Source organism: Rhamphochromis sp. 'chilingali', assembly GCF_963969265.1.
Source record: "Rhamphochromis sp. 'chilingali' genome assembly, chromosome: 9".
Classification (NCBI taxonomy): domain Eukaryota; kingdom Metazoa; phylum Chordata; class Actinopteri; order Cichliformes; family Cichlidae; genus Rhamphochromis; species Rhamphochromis sp. 'chilingali'.
The window spans coordinates 33,226,460-33,245,287 of NC_137936.1; the positions used below are offsets into that span (position 1 = coordinate 33,226,460).

General features: G+C 38.9%; 2 protein-coding genes across 2 annotated transcripts in view; both read left to right on the forward strand.

Moving 5' to 3' along the window:
- Positions 1–18,828, forward strand: part of LOC308403159 (N-acetyltransferase 8-like) — a 561,295-nt gene that overhangs the window by 247,367 nt on the left and 295,100 nt on the right. The gene's annotated exons all lie outside the window — the stretch shown is intronic.
- ppm1j (protein phosphatase, Mg2+/Mn2+ dependent, 1J) lies at positions 1,783–18,262 on the forward strand. Its single transcript, XM_080890713.1, has 10 exons — positions 1,783–2,296; positions 8,235–8,349; positions 9,882–10,211; positions 11,424–11,536; positions 11,663–11,747; positions 13,003–13,121; positions 13,509–13,572; positions 13,868–13,975; positions 14,803–14,954; positions 16,862–18,262. The coding sequence occupies exons 1-10, from the start codon at positions 2,040–2,042 to the stop codon at positions 17,007–17,009; spliced, it is 1,491 nt and encodes a 496-aa protein (XP_080746839.1). The 5' UTR covers positions 1,783–2,039; the 3' UTR covers positions 17,010–18,262.

Below are 18,828 nucleotides of genomic sequence, written 5' to 3' on the forward strand. Positions count from 1 at the left end.
TCAGTATCAGCACACTTCCCATCTATTCCACAGCAATCCTATTACTCTCTAAGATTGTGTTAAACAATCTGGTTAAGAGGTTCACTGCTCTCTCTTCTAAACATACCTCGACAGCCATGTCATCCTTCTGCATTTCTCTCCTTAACATCATCATCATCATCATCATCATCTCCTCATCACCTCTGTTCCCTTCATCTACTCCAATCACCACTCTCTCCTCGACATAAATTCTATTTCTCTTCTAACTGTCACCGAACCTGTGAGGCATACGCACCAACAACACTGAGTGTCCCTTCGATTTCCAGTTTCAAACTTTCTGACACTCTCTTCCTGTCCACAACACTCTTCACATACGTTTCCTTAAAGATCACCCTTAATTCATTTCTCTTCTTGTCTACATCAATGTAGAACCACTGAAGCCACCTCCACGGCCCTGGTCTTATTTCCTTTCCATCTGGTCTCCTGCAGAGACAGTATATCTACCTTCCGTCCTTCCATCATATCAGACAGCTTTCTCCTTTTACTAATCATAGTCCCTACATTTAAAGTCATTAATCTCACCTTGTCACTTCTGCCTTACCTTTCCTCTCATTGCCTCCAAACAGACCTTCCCCCTCTCCTCATTTTTTATCTTTGGTCAACAGAAGCACAGTTTTCACCAGCACTGTTGGCCAACAGCACCGCACAGAACTGTTGTTAACTCAGATCCTGATTGATTCAGTATGGAAATAACACTGTTGATAATCTGCATGCTGATTTTGCAAAGCATGATTTTTGATTTTTATGCAATATGCCCTTCCTGATGCAATCCTCCCTGTTTATCTGGGCTTAGGGCTAGAAGTACATTGGCTTGTGCTTATACATGAAATGTAGTGCAGTGTTTTGGAAAGAGGTATATTTTTACACATGGAGTGTTTGTCAGTGAACTCTAGTACTCTTTTATTTAGAATAAAATGTAGAGATATTCTATGTAGAGCTGTTAGAGTTTGTCTCATTTATATAAATTGTTTAATCTGTTACTGGAATAATGTGTATCTGTTGAATAAATTCAACTTTATCTCAAAATACTTAAATGCTCAAATTAATATATACTTAACATCTTCTCAACTTTTTTGTTTGAGGCTACAGCCAAATACATAGAATTACCTAAAAGGTTTTGAGTGTCTGTAAATGCGCTTATTTACAGACACTGTTGTGAGAGGGGGGGGGGGGGGGGGGGGCTAATCTTCTTATTGTCTGAGGTGTTGAAAGAGCTAGAATCGCCCTGGGTGAAGGTTCAGTTATGCCTGTATATAATGTAACTGCACCTGAGCCTTAAGCTTTTACACCTGCAAACCTGATGATTTATTAGAAAGTAAAAAAAAACTCATTGCCCTTTATTAAGAAGCTAAATCAGCAAAGCCATTTTTCATAATCTGGCAACTCAAATGTTGTTTTAATAAATATATTAAGACTATAAAATCGGTTATTACAAATCATAGTAACCTTTAATGCCATAATTTATGAAAGCTTGCCTTTAAAAAAAACTGATATCCAGATTTTTCATTTAATCAGAAAAGGCTTGAACGTGTTCGGATTTAGTCCTTTGCAATAGTTCAGGGCTTCGTGAGACGTCATATATATCATATTACTATCTCCTCATTTGTCATTGACTGACATTTATGTTACTTTCATGTGATTTCTGTTAAAGGTTTTGGGGGGGGGGGGGGGGGGTGTTTTTTGAGGAGGGGGTATGTGTAAGACATTTTCACGGCTGGCTGCACATCCCTGTGAAGCCCTGCCTTCTGAGATGAGATAGTCTCCTGCTGGATTACAGCTTGTGCGCAGCCAGTGAGGGCTTTATTCTGTTTCAATGAGGAAAACATCGCGTCTGCCTTTCTGAAAACTGTCACATGGGGCCAAGGAGGGAAAAAAATCGCTTCCTGAAATGATTCTCGTCCCTCGCTATGTATTGCTGTTGTTTTCTCCCGTCTCTAACAACATAATATCGCATCGCGTCTAATTTTCCGTCCGGATCTTTTACCCCACTGTCGGTGCCGATGATGATCAGCAAAGTTAAAAACGCCATGTCCAACCTGGTCGGAGGGATGATGCCGCACGGACACCACCACCATAACCATCACTCTGGTGGACAGACCTGCGGTACGGACAGCCTGCCGCCTCGTTTTCCCTACGGCCGGCCGGATTTCTTGGACCTCACCCCGGAGCTCCTGCAGTACTCCACCGAGCACGCATCGCGGCCGGTGCTCACGTTAAAGAGAGGCAGCAGGCTTCCCTGGCAAACAGGATACGCAGAGTGAGTGTATCAGTGATTTCAGTGACATATTAATTGATCCGAAAATCATTGAATTGTATCAGTAAAAATTTTGCAAGGGTCCCGATGAGTGCCAGGCCTGATAAGTGATTTTTATTTATTTATTTTTATAGCTGCTGCAGTTTCGAGTGCACTGCAGCAGCCAATGTGGCCTTTTGCTATTGAACGGTTTCCATTCAATGTTCCTCCCGTGAGCTGCTGATAAACAATGTAAATTTGGACCAGGGTGTCAGTGCTGTAATTAGATATAAGGCTTTCGTATCCTAAGAGACTGTCATGTTTGAATACAGGCTCCACCTCAGTTTTGATTTACTGGGGCCATACAGAAGTGAAAGCAGGAAATGTGTATCTACTCGTTCCTAACAGAACCAGTGGGGTTTGCATTTGCAGTGTTCCGATTAACAGATAACTAGGTAGCAAAATGCCATGTGGGTTTACTTATCTTTGTGGCTAAATGAGGCAGAGGCTCTTCGCATTTGTCAGTCCGACTGCACAACCCCTGTCCTTGTCTTTACTATGATGCTTTCATATTCTTTACACACCTGCAGTCCTCTCACATATAGAAAATTTCCAGCCTCATTTTATTTATACCACTAAACAAAATGTGTTCTTCAGATGATTCTTGCTGAGGAAAAACACTTTCAGATGCTCCCCTCCTCCAGAAGTGGGTGGTTGTGAAGGGCTGAATAAATACAGTCTAACACTATGTGGGCTATATTATCCATGCCTGTCCTCCTTGACCCATTGTGAAAATAAAAAATATATATATAACTGACTCATGTGGAAAGTCTCAGATGTGAAATTTCAACACCAAATGTTTCAGAAGAATGAATAAGTACGGTCAGATATGAGGACTTAACGCACGTATTGATTATGTTCTGTGGAAAGTTGCATCATCTCTGTAATTCATCTGAATTCTTCAGCAGATTACTTTAACATGAGTCACTTAAGTTGTAATCACAGCATTAGCGGTGCTGCTTACAACACAACGTAATCGGCTGATCTGATCACACATCAGCTGTCAGTGCTCATTTCATACGGAGGTTAAAACCCCAAACAATCTGAACCATCCGTGTCACATCAGCACACTGAGACCACAGAAAACTCAACGTCAGTCCAAAGCAAACAACTCTAAAATGGAAGCAATTAACAACAGAGCTACAAACCTTGTCCACGCTCAACCATGATACACTGATGCCAAATTACAACTGCTGTCAGGTTCTAAATTTATCCAACTGTATGGCTATTTTTATTTGAGATCACTTCCATTCATTAAGCAGTTGTTTATTCACCCACACGGCAATGATAAGAGCCTTTCGAATGATCGTTTGTTTAGGCCTCGGTCCATTTTGTCCAGTGATCTTTACTCCCCTGTACAGAGTAGGAACAATGGCAGCCTGAATAATACAGATGGATGCTGTGTTGCATCTTCTCCGTTTTGATAACAACTAATTAGTGTGTCTTGGGCATGCTGGTGATAATAAGGATTCATGGTCATTGTTAGGTTTTCCCATGGTTTGTTCCTGTTATAGCGTTGCACCCAGAAGAGGTGGAATACTGCTTTCTCGCAAATTGGACTCATGTGGTAAAACAGGTTAGGAATTCTGAACCTAAAATCTGTGCACAGTGTAGGATGCTTGAGATAATGAGTCTAATTGCTGCTATGGTGTTGGTGTACAACACTGTGTCAGCATAAATAAGTGAGTGCACTTACAGTAAGACACTCAAAATGCTTTAATCAAATGGGTATTTAATACTGTTTAGTTTAATATGGAGGCGCTCTTCCAGGTCCTGCCACTGGTATCATGTAAGAGAGTTTGAGGAAGCAAGGACTCACATTTGAAAAAACATTGTATGTGACATATTTATTCCTTGTAGTATGATTAATAATTCATGAAAAGCAGATGTTAGAAGAGCAAAACAATAAAGAAGGATGAATGATTAAAGGTCTTTTATGCTCCTGAGTTGTATATAATACAAGATAGAATACATGAATGATGTTCAGTTTACTGTCAGTGTGCGTAAAGTGTGGCCCATTGTACATAAAACTGTTACAAGCTGAAATATAAAGCTGTTTCTAACTTCTTCCTTTTTTCCATTTCATTTCATTAGAAACGGAGCATATTCGTGTTTTGGGCTGTTGTCAGATCTTTCATAGACAAACAAAAAATCTACCTTAGTGGAGTAAATAAACCTCAGATGAATAGAGTTACACCCATGTTGTTGTGTATTTCTAAACCTATTGTTCAAGCGATTGTACTTTTTGGCTCACATTCTTTTAGTGACTCTATTTTGAGCACAGATCCTGAACTAATGGTGGGGCAGAGTTCATAAGTTGCCGTATGTTTTAAATATAATATCTTTAGTAGTATACAGCTCACATAAAGTTGTTTTTCTACAGGGGAATTGTTTTTGTCAGTCTTTGACTGTCAGCTTTCATTTCTTCTTAGCACTGTGGGCCTTACAAACGTGATGGGAAGCTTCCCCTCCCTGAATAGGAATCAGAATATAACTAGTCTGATTTTTTTTTTTTAAAGTTCCTCATGAAGACTTTACTTTGACACTGCGGAAGATTTTATGTAACAAGGCCTGCAGTGTTTGTCAGCCTGCCAACTTCCACTTGAGGTAGCTTCAATCAGCAGCAACCAGAGAGTATATCTTTTTCACATTTAATTTGTAAAAGTGCTGTCAGACAACTCACTGAGGATGTGTCATGAGCACATAGCACACCCAAAACCGGCCGGATGACAAAACGGACGTACAGTTTCCAGTTTTACTTGAAGCTGAATTGACACCAGCTATGCAAAAAGAATCTTGAACGACAGAGAACCGTGCAAACGTCCTTTTAAAGGATCAAAGGCTTGTTTCAGAAGTGTTTCCATTCACTAGATTATATGCATCACTGATCTCCCGCTGACTGAACCACAAAACTGTTTCTGTATCTCTAAAGCTGCCTGTCCTCAGCAAGAGACTATGAAGTGAATTCACAGTACTTTGCATAGAGTTTAATGTTTTACTTGGAGAATTTGCAATTTGTTTCAAAGATGATGTTTACACAGAGACATTTTTGTCAAGTAACCCGAAATAGAGAATTCACTGGAACTCATAGCTTCCTCTTCTTGAACTTTCCTTGCATAATAGAATAAGACGGTTGAAACAGAGAAGCACTGTTTTACCAAACACGACAGCCATGGTTTTCAGTCACAGGTTGTGAAAGCATATGACCGAAAGACAAATAAGTGAAAGAGTTAAGTCACATTACAGCAAGGCCGTGTTTTAGAATGGCAACCTCCCACGCCAGCAACCAGCATGTTCAATAATAGCTTATGGGGCTCATGTGACTGCTTTCAAAACAGAATTATTGCTGATTCTTTATTGTGGGTGTAGGAGTTTATCACATGGGAAAAGTAAACACTGACACGTTTCAGCCAAGCATGCTGCAGGCCTCCAAAATCTTATGGAACCAACACTTTAAGGTGTACTGTGGAATTTTCTCAAGTACAAAGCTTATGTTTACATTTAGCCTTTTTTTTCTAAAAACATACACAATGCATCCATTAAGTTTTGAAATGATAAGATTTTTTCTTTCACACAGAGACCTTATTTTCAACCCTTGGAGATAGCCACAGAGAGAGAAAAGGATGACATGCACCAAAGGGTGTCAATTAATTCAAGTAGCTGAGACTTGGCAGGAACCCACCAACGTGAGGATTCCATGGATTTTACAAATAGTACCTGCAGAGAGCTTGACTCGGGCATGATTTGAACAAGCAACCTTCGGAGTCAGGCATACTACCTGTTGTGCCACCAGCATAGCAGTTGGCTACTTCCCTGGACTTTCTTTGTCCAGTCCTTTGAAATATCTGGAAATGTTTGTGTAAAGTTGAGTCATCAGTGCAATTTTCCCATCTGATATATGTGATCTTTGAACATTGTCTTGGCTTTGGCAGAAAGTTTAGACTACAATCGAGTGATTTTAAATTCTTCTCTGTCATTAGTCCTAATGCAGGGAACGCAGTGCAGGACGCTGGTGTCTGACCGCTGCTTTCAACTGATTAGAACGTGAAGGGGCTTTTTATAATCCAGATTTGGGCAGCCGTTACATTTTGAGCCTCATTTTTGTAACTCTCTGAAATCAAAGCTCCAGACTATACAGCATCCATCTTCTGAAAAGATTGTAATCAGCTGAATTATATGGAATGTGAAAGGTCAGAAGTCTTACTCTGATGTAATTTTTACTAATCTCTCTCCCCGTTTTGTTGTTTGACTATTTAGTTTGTCCTCTTTCCTCGTCACTGTCAGCCTCTCTCTTTTTTATTTACTGTCTTTGTTTACTTTACTTTTGCCTCTCATGATCCCGGCATTATCTGATAAATTGCTCATTCCTTCTATGCAGAAGTTTCTGAGGGAATTTTAATGACAATACTTGAATTACTGGAATTGTGCAGTGGGTATTAATGACACATTATCCGGCTAATGTGGCATTTATCTATAATTAAAAGTAAAAACGTTACATAATGTGCCAGCATGAGGTCTAGATAGACTTCAGTCTTTCCCAGCTAGGTTCACGTTACAGTTTAATGGACCTTGCCAGTGGAGCTTTGCGTGTCGTTGCTACAAATCATTCACAGTTGAGTATGAGTTTAGTTTGGCTGTAGTTTTTTTTCTAGGAAGCCTTTAGCTACATTTTTAAGATCTATTATTTATGTTATAAAATATCTAGTCATTATTTTTGTAGTTTGAAATAGAACTAGACATAATTTCAACAAATAATGTCACAGAGTTGTCCACTAGATTGGTTGTCCATTCAGCAGAGATCAGTGGTTTTATCTGTGACTATTAAAGTCAGCTGACTTAAGTATTCTTGGGTAAGTTGCTTAGCACCAACACAGGCCATGAAGAATCATCACTGCTTAAGTGTTATTAAAGTGCTGTAAGACGTGTGTCAAAGAGTGAATGGGGCTTGTAGTGTGAAGCACTTTAAGCTTACACTACAAGACCAGAAAGACGCAATCTTAACCATTTACGACTGCCTTACCTCATCTGCCAACTTCCCGTTTTGTGGAACATTCAGCTCACGGTTTCATTTTAGGGCATTACTCTTTTGGTTGGTTCTCATTGCTGAAAATTCAAATGACAGAGTTAACTATGTGCTAGAGGAGTAATTAATTGCTAAAGTGTTGGATATTTCCCTCAGGATTTCTAGGAAATAAAGATATGAAGAGAGTATTTGCAAGGCCAGAAAGACAACTCCAAATGTACACATTAGTTGTGTCTGCTTTATCTAGGTGAGCCTTTGTTTACATAGTTCCTGTTTTGTGACAGTAAGATGATACTGTGTCAGTGTCGTGTTGCACGTGTCTTCCACTGGCCCAAAAAAATCAATCGACAGAGGATTAAGAATTATTTAAAAGTCTGTACTGTGTAACGGTACATTGCTATAATGTGCAATGTGTGTAAAGTGATGGATTATATTACAATGCATGCAAATTTTAGAAATCTGCCAGCTCATTTTCAGATTGAATGGGAAATGTGAATAGATGGTTCTCTGAAAACAAAACTGTATATCATGCAAAAAAACATATTTGTATTGGTATTTTAAAAAATGATGTTAATGCTGTTGTGCATCGGTAGTTTCAGCTGACACTGCTGAAGCACACCCTGTGATAGATGATGCTTCTACAGTATGAATCAGTGCATTACTCTAAAGCCATTATCCTCCACAGGCATCAGCTCATCATAAAAACACTTAATCCCTTCTGCAAGTTCCCTCTGGGACAGGACTGCATCCTGCCCCACTTTTCACCCCACTGTTGCACTCTCTCTATTGTGTTTTTTATGCGGTTAGAGGAATGAGCGCAAACACTATAAATCATCCGACTCCGGGCTCACCTTTCCTCCTTGTGTCTTTTTCAATCAGGGTGATCAATGCAGGGAAGAGCATGTTGAACGAGGACCAGGCCTCATGTGAGAAAGTGTTTGTGAAGAAGCCGAGTGGCAAACACCGCAACTCTACTTTGCTAGATCAAAACGGGGTGAGTGAAGGACAGATTTCTAGAATCAGGGAATGAGGAATGAAATGTATGAACAAATGGAAAAAAGTGAACAAATCTGACATCAGTATATATAAAGTCCTAAACATGTCTGAGGGGAATGTCACTGAAAGATGTTTGCATGCCTTGTTATGTAGCCTGAAGCATAATGTTCCCTTACAGAACATAAACCGCTGCACCCCATCTGAGCATGCATTGTATTTACTTCATATCCAGCAGTGCTGTTTTCACAGATTTTCACCGAGTGTAGTTTCCATCTAGATATTTTTTTTCATTCTGTATACATTTAAATGTGAATACATTTAAAGAAGCAAATTACTACAGCACAGAAATAGCCAACAGGATTTAGCAGGATTCAACATTAACACCTCAGACAAAACTTTCAACTCAGATTTCGTGACTTTAATTTGACCCGAATTAACAGATGTTTTGATTGACTGACTCAATTTTCTGAAAGTCGCTGTAGTTGGATGGTTTCAATTTAACAAAGGACCGCATGACTACACTTTCTGTGTGAAATGGTGCAAAGTCATGAGATAGTCTCACCCCCAGCTCTACTGAGCGTTTTAACAACTTACAGCGTTTTTTCTCAAACTGTAACTGTTTTTGCTGACTCACGCTGCTGTTATCAGCGTTATTTTCAACCACATCACTGCGTAATCTGTTAAAAAAAAAAGGCTCACTGCACATTACTTGCCCTGCACAAATCTCCAAATTGATACTGCGACAGAGCTCAAATAAGACTAAAACGTAAGAAGTTTACACGATGGACTTAAAAAGGTAAGTCAATGTAAGTCATCGTGTGTACAGCTTGTTCCCACTGACTCCAGGTGGTCAAAAAGGGCATTTATTTCAGAATATTTTAAAGAAAAGTCTTATAGTCATTGTCTCTCCTTGGGCCTCACAACTCCTGTAAGACCTGCAGGCACACAAAGTACATTCGTGTCCTCCATTTGGTGTAAATGAATTACATCATCCCTTGTTGCACCCTTCCCCCACTCGAGTCTAGCATCAGAGGGGTAGGCAGATGTCTTGGGCCTGTTTATATGTTGGTTAGTCAGGCAGGCCAACTGGGTCTATTAACATTCCTGCCAAAACAAAGGTGGCAGTGCTTTCGCATTGCTCACTGTGTTATAAACAGCAAAAGACCTGATTGGAAGACGTTTTACCTACATTCCTTTTCAAAAGCTATAAGACTATTTTAAATTAATATTACTTCAGTTATATACAGTACTATTGCACTATTATTGTAAACTTTAGTGGTTCGACGAATAAAAACTTGATTCATGATGTGGCTGTTGTTTAGAAAGATTGATTTGGGAATGTAATAACAGATCTTGAAGAAATATTTTGCTTATAGTTTTAAAAAAATTGCCATAATCTGTGAACACTCAATAAGCTGTGCTTTCTGTTCAAAGTTGTAATGTCATAAGAGCTTTTTTTAACCAAGGAAGCAGATGAATTCTCCTCTTATTTAATACACTATGTCTGTCTGTGACTGTTTCCTCTTTTAGGATGGTACAGGAATTCCTCTCCACTTCTGGGGGATATTTGATGGACATGCAGGTTCTGGCGCAGCCATCATGGCCTCCAAGCTTCTTCACCACCTAATCAGAGACCGCTTGGGGGAGATCTGCCACCTCCTGGAGAACCCCAGCAGTGCTCCTCCTATCTGCCTGGCCAAGAATGGCAGCCCATATCAGGCGGAGGCAAAGAAAGGGGGTGCACAAGAACCAGAGGACCCAGATGCAGTCAGCGACGCTTCAGTGCGCTTTTACATGGAGAAAGTTGTCAGTTTGGAAAGCCTGGTGATGGGAGTCATAGAGACTGCCTTCAAACAGATGGTGAGTAGACAATGGGGGAAAAAAGCAAACCACACTTGGCATATTTAAGCTGTGGTAAGCATTTTTGCCCATCTGTGTCTTTGAACACCAACATAACCGAAGATTTTAGCTTTAATAACCAGAAGTGCATGATCTGGCATGCAGATCATGCACAGAGAGCAAATCACTTTGTTCTCATGTTTTGTTTTGGGTTTTTGGCCATGCTAACATTACTCTAGGTATGGCAGTGTATGTGTGTTGTATCCAATCTGAATTATGTCAGATGTCCTCATCAGCGCTTTCATCTTGTCCAAATATGAAGCTTTATAAACTAGAATATCTTTTAGCTTTAGCTAATAGCTTTTCCACAGCACCACTTTGATGTTTATGAATATATATGGGATGGAATTTCTTTTAACATTTGAATGACTTGAAAATGAGAGACACAGGGTTAAGACGGGAGTGTTGGTAGGTATATCAAAGCCCAGCTGTATTCATAAAACTTCTGCAATCTTTAAGACCCTCAACCTTTATTGTGAATACTCATCAATACATAAATACATAAGTTTTAGGTGTTTGCATTTTGGTACCCAGGTTGCCAGATTGGAGTCAGTGTACACAGTCCATACACCATGTATAATTTCCATCCCCGTCTCACAACAACCTGGCTACCTACAGTCTGATTCAAAGGGTGCGTGCATAGCTGCACTCTCTGCAGGCAGCCAGGCAAATTAATGTTGAAGGAATAAGATAGATAGCATAGACTTTCGTTGTTGTTGTGGATTGCTTTGACAGTTGCCAGAACAGTCATGGCTAAACCACTTCACAACAACTGCAGTCATCTTTCGTTATCTCATCAGCCACAAATAGGAAAGCTTTAAAACACACACGCACATTTTAAGGTTCTGGGTCACTGGAAATATCCAAATTTAAAAAAAAATAGACAGCTCATACTTCTGTTTCAGTTTGTAAGTTTGAAATGGTATTCTTCTCTGATGCAACATCACTGTCTGATTAAGATCATACCTATAAAAAGTAACACTCAGCCTAGGTAATGCATTCTTCAAAGCATCCTTGTTTCTTTTCATTAGCGCTGCAGTTTTGTTTTGAAAATGAATATGCATGAAGAAAATAATGAGCTATTCAGGATGATGAGAGGGAAAGCAAGCTTTTAAGCAGCAGAGATTTTGCAGCCTTTTGTCTTGACTTTTTTTTTTTTCGCTTTTATTACAGGATGACCTAATTGAAAAGGAAAAATCGTCGTATGCCATTTCTGGTGGCTGTTGTGCCTTAGCTGCCATACATTTAATGGGGAAACTCTACGTAGCCAATGCTGGAGATAGCAGGTGAGGGAAATATGATTTGTTTTCATAGCTTTAAGATCCCTCTTGTGTTCACTACAGGACACTACAGTGTCAAGTAACCTCACTTGAGTTGTCTTTTCACTCCTGTCTTTCTCCCTCTCTCTGCAGGGCCATAATCATACGAAATAATGAAGTTATTCCCATGACAAATGAATTTACACCTGAGTCTGAGAGACAGCGGCTACAGTATCTGGTAATCTATGTTGTTGTTTTTTATGTGGCTAATAAACAGTTGTGGGCAGATGTTTGCATAGACTCATCATGGGCATGAATGCTGTGGTAATGTTGGGCCGTTATTGAACCCTTTGAATTGATTTTCTGCAATCCACACATGGTCAAAAAAATATACCTACAGTTCAAATATGCAGATACACTCACAGTTAAATGGCTCTCAGCAAGTTGCACCTCAGTCAGATTTTTTTTTGTAGTCATCAGCTAGCTGGATATTAAACTGCTCTTTCAGGCAGAATTGACAGAGTTAATTTAAATTGGTTGGTTAGCTGGCGCAAAACCAGGTTTAAAGCATAGTCCATAGATTTTCAATAGGGATGACGTTCAGATTTTGGAAAGGCCATTCCAAAAGGTTAATGTTAGCCTGTTAATGTTGATGTTTCCCGTTGTCCTTTTGAAACATCCAGCTATGTCAAAGTTTCAAGTGTCTATCTGTTGATTTGGAAATAGCCCTCCTTTTTTCCATCCAATTTGTACAGCATACCAGTACCACTGACAACAAAGAAGCCCCAGAGCATGATGCTATACCATAGTTGACATCTGGTACAGTGTTTTTAGGTTTCAAAGCCTCAGCTTTGTTCCTCCAAGCGTACCTCTTGTCATTGTGGCCAAAAAAACCCAGTCTTTGTCTCCTGTGGCCATAAAATCCATGTGAGCAATTGCAAATTTCAGTATACTTTTGACCCTGTGTGCATAAGAGAAGATCCTAAACAAAAATCCAACCAATACAAAATCCAAATCTTTTTTTGTTAAGTCAGTAAAGATGTATGCTGTACAATCACTCTACCTGTGAAAAAGAACAGTTAAACCCCAGATTTATAATGACATTCATGCCCATGGTGAGTGTATGCAAACTTCTGACCAGGACTGCATTTTATCATTTTCATCCTGCAGACACATTCTGCATCTTGTGCAGTTCCTAGATAAATGACCCTTTCCTGACAGTAAAGTACATCATCACTGAAATAAACTGGCATTAACCGGTTGTCTGTTTTAGTATCTGTTTGTAATTCTGAGTCACAGAGTGGGTGGATGATGTTTACTGCTAAAATGGAGCGTTTTATCCTTTTCATTTTAACATACTGCACTCAAGGCCTTCTGTCATATAGTGTCCTGTAGCCTTTCATGTTTTAGAAGAAAGACAAGAATCGTGACTTAGGTTGAGCTTTTTATTCTCTAGTTCAGTTCAACCTTTCTAATTCTGTGAACCCCTCCAGGGCTTCCTGAGGCCAGAGCTCCTGGGAAATGAGTTCACTCACATTGAGTTCCCTCGTAGGATCCAACACAGTGAGCTGGGTAAAAAGATGCTCTACAGAGACCACAGCATGACTGGCTGGTAAACCTTTTTAATCACATTTTGGACAGTTAATCACTTTTTCATCTCTTTAATCTGCTTGAGGCACCCTGTAAGTGTTAAGAACAGTTTGACTGATTTTACTCCGGAGTATTAGGAAGAATATAAAAAAATCATGAACTTTATTCATGTTAGTTGTTTAGTCTATGACAAATAAGAAAATACGAATAAAAGTAAGTGCTGTTTTTTTAAAATAAATAATTAAAAACCCAAAATATCTAGTTTAAACAATGTAATACTAGCATAGTCACATTTTCAACACTAAAATGATTGATTTTGATATTTTGCTTTTAATAAGAGAGCTTATTTTATGTTGAGCAAACAATCACTTGATCAGGTAATGATCAGCTTTAATTGTGTTTCCTGTAGGGCTTATAAGACAATTGTTGAAGATGATTTGAAATTTCCCCTGATATATGGAGAAGGGAAAAAGGTAAGAAGAGAGAAAAAGTCTGTGAATTTTATTTAATGTATTAAATTTAATCACAACACCTAATTGCATTTTAAAGCATTTCCATAATCTTAATGTTGTTAGCTAAATGTGGTCTCTGCCTGGCTAAAAAATGAGAGACATGCTCAGTATTTTCATTATTGTCTGAAAGAACATTGTCTTCGCTTAATAATCCCCCATAAATGGATTGTGTGAGAACTGAAGCGCATCCCGGAGCAATAACCTATATTATTGTGTGTCTTCGTGCTTGTTCTTGCTAATGTGTATGTGTGTACAGGCTCGTGTCATGGCAACAATCGGAGTGACCCGTGGGCTCGGTGATCATGACCTGAAAGTTTACAACTCCAACATTTACATTAAGCCCTTCCTCTCGTGCGTCCCTGAGGTGAGTGGGAGGAGTCAGCCTGAGCCTGTTACTGCTTTGGCCATTTAGGAGCGTTAAGATACATTCAAATAGTTGTTGGGCATTGGGCTTCGCTTACTGGTCTGTCAGTGAAAGGTTGGAAGTCCCAAATATGGATAAGAGCAATATTCTAAAGGCTTTTTATAAGTTCAGGTATGGGTAAATAAATGGGTCAAATATTCCAATCTAGCACAGAGAACCAGATATTACCATGTTATGACTCCTGGAGTATTTATGTACCGATTTGTTATTATTGTCTTTGAATTTATCCTGACAGTAGTTACCCATGATAGTGCCCTTATTGTTTAAACTCTCAGGGTTTTTTGCTACGTTTCGAAAAAAGCTTGCCCCAAATTCCTATTTAGACTTGCTTCATAATGGTACAGTCATTCGAGGCAATAAACATACTGATGCATTAGAGAGAAGACGGCTTAACCAATCTCTGCAACCACTTCCTTACTTCCGTTTTAGGCCCCCCACTCAAAGTTACATTGAGAGCCACTCGCGTAGACATACTAGAATCTTATTCTAATATGTCTAAGCTTATCTAAAAAGGCCACCCTTCCTGTAAGTCATTCTAACAGTGTGACTTAGCTTAACATCAGATTTGTGACAAAAAATGAGCAGCTTTACTACAGCAAATGGAGGTTATGACCCTTGCATGCCAGCATACAGTGCATTCACTAATCTTGCTTGCAGTTGACATGCACATGAATGGTTGCCTTTCTTCTTTTTGCAATTTAGAAGAAGTACTGACAGCATGATAAATAGGCATATAAATCCGTTAATTTGGTTTATCTCAATGACAGGTGAAGGTTTATAACCTGGATGAACATAAACACGGCCCAGATGATGTCTTGGTCATGGGCACAGATGGACTTTGGGATGTAACTACGGACAAGGAAGTGGCAGATGCTATTACAGCCTACTTATCCTGCTGTGACCCCTCTGATCCCATGAGGTATGCAGTCTCCCAAATAATCCTTTTTATTAGGCTTTTATTCTGGGTGTGTGCGCTGGGTCATGTGTCATGTGATCATGTTCAGATGGTGTGCTGTACAGAGTTTGTCCACTAGGTGACGGCAAACAAATGCAAAACACTTGCAGAATATTTAATCTATTATGTAACCTGAATATAACCCTATGGTAAATTCTTTATGGTAATTCTAATGTAGTTATGGGTTGAATCTATAAGCATACATCAGATAGTTTTAAGTGTTTATCAATAAGTTTTTAACAATTCTAATTTAGCCCATTACTTCCATTCTTCTCCTGAGATGTTAAACTAGTGGCCAGATACATTATTAAAAATGTTAACAGACATTACAGTATACAGATGGATAACAAATTCAACAAATATGAAAACGTGTTGAGTGTGAGTACCTTGATCGCACCATTTTATCCAGAAGATGTTTCCTTATTTGGCACCTTGAAGATGGTGGTAGTAAAATCCAAAATGTTTCACTGATGTCTGGTGACTGTGAACGACATAGAGTATGAATCATTTTGACAGGAGGCATAGTAAAATCCAATAAAATTCATATGTAACCAATATTAGTTGTCACACAACACAAAGATTTCAGATAGGCAAAAAAGCCTACCAAGAGGCAAAAACAAGGGAAAAAAGTACAGAAGCAAAACCAAATATCATTAATTAGAAACAATATTTATAAAAGCGAGGAAACAAAATAAGAAATGCAAACATTCAAATGAAAAAAATGCGTTTTATGACAAAATCTGAGAGTTGATAAAGGGAACCAGAGAGGTATATGTACTGAGGAGAGTGATTAACAGATTAGCAACAGGTGTTGCAGTAGTTAGAGAGAATAATAGGAAATGATTTGTATATATTACATCAACATTAATTCACTGATTCACACCATGATGACGACGACTACGACTTCAAAATGTCATTTGGACTGGAGATATGGTAACAAAAAGAGGGAAGGTGGTCAGAACTGAGGGGATTACGCTATTGGAAGGTGATACTGCACTACAAGTACATATAGAAGATGGCAACAACTGATCGGGTTCTCAGTGAATACCTCAGGCAGCAGAAACCCAAGAAAGAAGAGGAGCAAGAGGAGGGGCCATCATGGAGGGACAGGACCCTGCACGGTATGTACAACCGGCAGATAGAGGAAGTGGCCGATATCCCAGGAACAACATCCAAAATCTCTGTCCAGAAGAGCGCAGTCCTAGGAACAGCAAAGATATTGCGCAGGACCCTCAAGCTCCCAGGCCTCTGGTAGTTGAACCAAGCTTGAAAGACAGACCGCCCACAAGGGCAAGAAGGGATTTTTATTTATTTTTTGTAAAAAGGAAATGGAATGGAAATAAATGAATATATTAAAAATAATAATTTCAAAATAAAACAGATTAGGGATCCACCACATGTGAAATTCTGAGCCAGTAAGATGGTGATGTTCATTTTGTTTATTTTCTTTCAGCATTAATTCTCCTTTTCTGTCAGACAAAGAATTCTTTATTTAAAAAAATAACTTCAATCGTTTAAAGTCTTTTAGTTCTTCATGAACTATGTTTGATTAGTCAGGCAGAAGAAAACTGCTGTGGCACAGCAGATAAACATCAGTGAGATCAGTATAGGGTATATCATCAAATTTGTTAAGACTGAGAACCTTTAAGCTGATATAGTCCACCACAGAGATATTTTTCCTCTGAACTTTGGTCATGTTTTCATTAAAATTACTTATTATTTAACATTCCTGAACAGGTACTCTTACTGCACTTAAATACAAGATTCATTCACACTAAATTAATAATGCCTTTTCACAGTCTTTTCCCTGCTGTCCATATTGAATATGCTGTAACTGTGATTTATGCCTCTGCTCGGTGTTTGTTGTGCAGATATACACTGGCAGCGCAGGACCTGCTTATGAGGTCAAGGGGGGTGCTGAAGGAGCGTGGCTGGCGGCTACCCAACGATAGACTGGGCTCTGGTGATGACATCACTGTGTTTGTCATCCCACTGGCAGGGCATGAGTCAGAGACATGACGAGGTTGTAGCCACCACTATGACAGAGCTGACTCTTTAGGGCCCTTCCCATGGTCCTCCCTCTTTCAGCTCCCTAAACCCCGGACCAGTGGTGCAGTGGGAGAAGAAAACATCTTTGTCATAGCGAAGACTCGGGTCTGACCAGCACCTTCATCAACCTACCATATGAGACCCAGTCCCTTCACTTCATCTTAAACCAGGAACTGTCTCCCATCTGCTTTGGTTGGTCCTCAGTCATGCAACTAAACATGTTCAGTGACATTAAAGTATTTTCTCCCAAACCTGCTGTTTGTGACAGTTGCCAGTGAGGATTAAACCCTCGTTGTACTTTTCTTTCTTGTTTATGTTTGAGACTAAGCAGTTACTCCAACCTTAAATGGATTGTTCATTTTAATGTTGTGCCCTAATAGTGAATACCTTTTTAAAAATTAAAATTTAAAAAAAGAATCAATCATACAATGTAAAGGGGATTGCAATAGAGAATGTGAGGAAACCAAAGAGATGCTCCCAAGGCACAAGGATGGCAAATCAGATACAGAATAAACAGCAAAAACAATCATCAGGTTCTTGTTGTTGCATTAAAGAAGGAAGAAGAGAATTAGTTAACATGCAGAATCAACTGAATCTTGGTTGAAGGATTTCTTTCTCAGTAACAAATGAATGACAACACCTGAGGCACTTGAAGACTGTTGCACATGCTCTGTGGTAGCCTGTTGATTTCATGATATCTTTTAAACGAATGTGCTCCTATATGACTTCCTTCTTTTTGTCATTGCAGTGAAGAAATATGAAGCTTTTTTGTTGAAAAAACAAGAATCATTTGTATAATTTAACTATAATTAAACGTTTTTCTTTGTTTAATATTTAAATGAGAAAGTAAATTGTTCTCCATAATTGTCTCGGTATAGTAAGATGTGATAAACTTCACATATATGCCTTATTGAAACATGAAAGGGACTCGAGAGTTTTTTTCTTCAAATGCACTAAATTTGACCCTTGTAGAAGAGGCAAAAAAATATATATTGTATGCCCTTAAATGTACTACATACCTCTTTTATACCATTTTGGTTATGTCACGTTGTTCTTTAGATTATGCATATATTTTTAAAGATACCTTTGGTTGTAAGCAGTATCAGATGTTTTATTTTTATGTTTCTATCCATAACTCTTTGTTCAGATAGTGTGTCCCCGACTATGAGCTACCTAAATGTGTAGTGGAGGGATAATGTGTTCCAGTTAAGAAATAAATCAGATTTTTCCCATTTATTTTGAGTGTGCTTGTGTCACTAACTCCCAGTCTCCTTATTTATCAAAAGGAAATGAACCTTTGTCGCAGCAAACTGATGAGTCACAATAGTTCAGGGAGCAGTTAATGTTCTAGTTAGATGAGACTTAGGTTCCTCAATAAATCTGTTACTCCTTTTAATACAAGCTGAACTTTTGAATACAACAAACTTTTAAAAAATATGCTTGAACTGTTTCAAAAGAAGCAAAGAATTTATATATTAATGTACAACCTCAATGTCAAAAAAAATTGGGGGTGCCGTGTAAATCTCTTAAACCCATATCTGATTCACAGTAGAACACAGGGAGCATATAAAATGTTTCAAGTGAGAAAATTTACTAGTTTAGGAAAACAAAAAAAAGTTCACTTTGAATGTAGAGGTACCAACATGTCTATAAAAGGTTGGGATGGGGTTGTTTACCACCATGAAGCATTTCCTCTTTTTTTTAGCAATCGCCTGTAAACATCTGGGAACTGGAGAGACCAGCTGCTGGAGTTCTGGGAGAGGGAAATTGCCCTATTCTTGTCTGACAC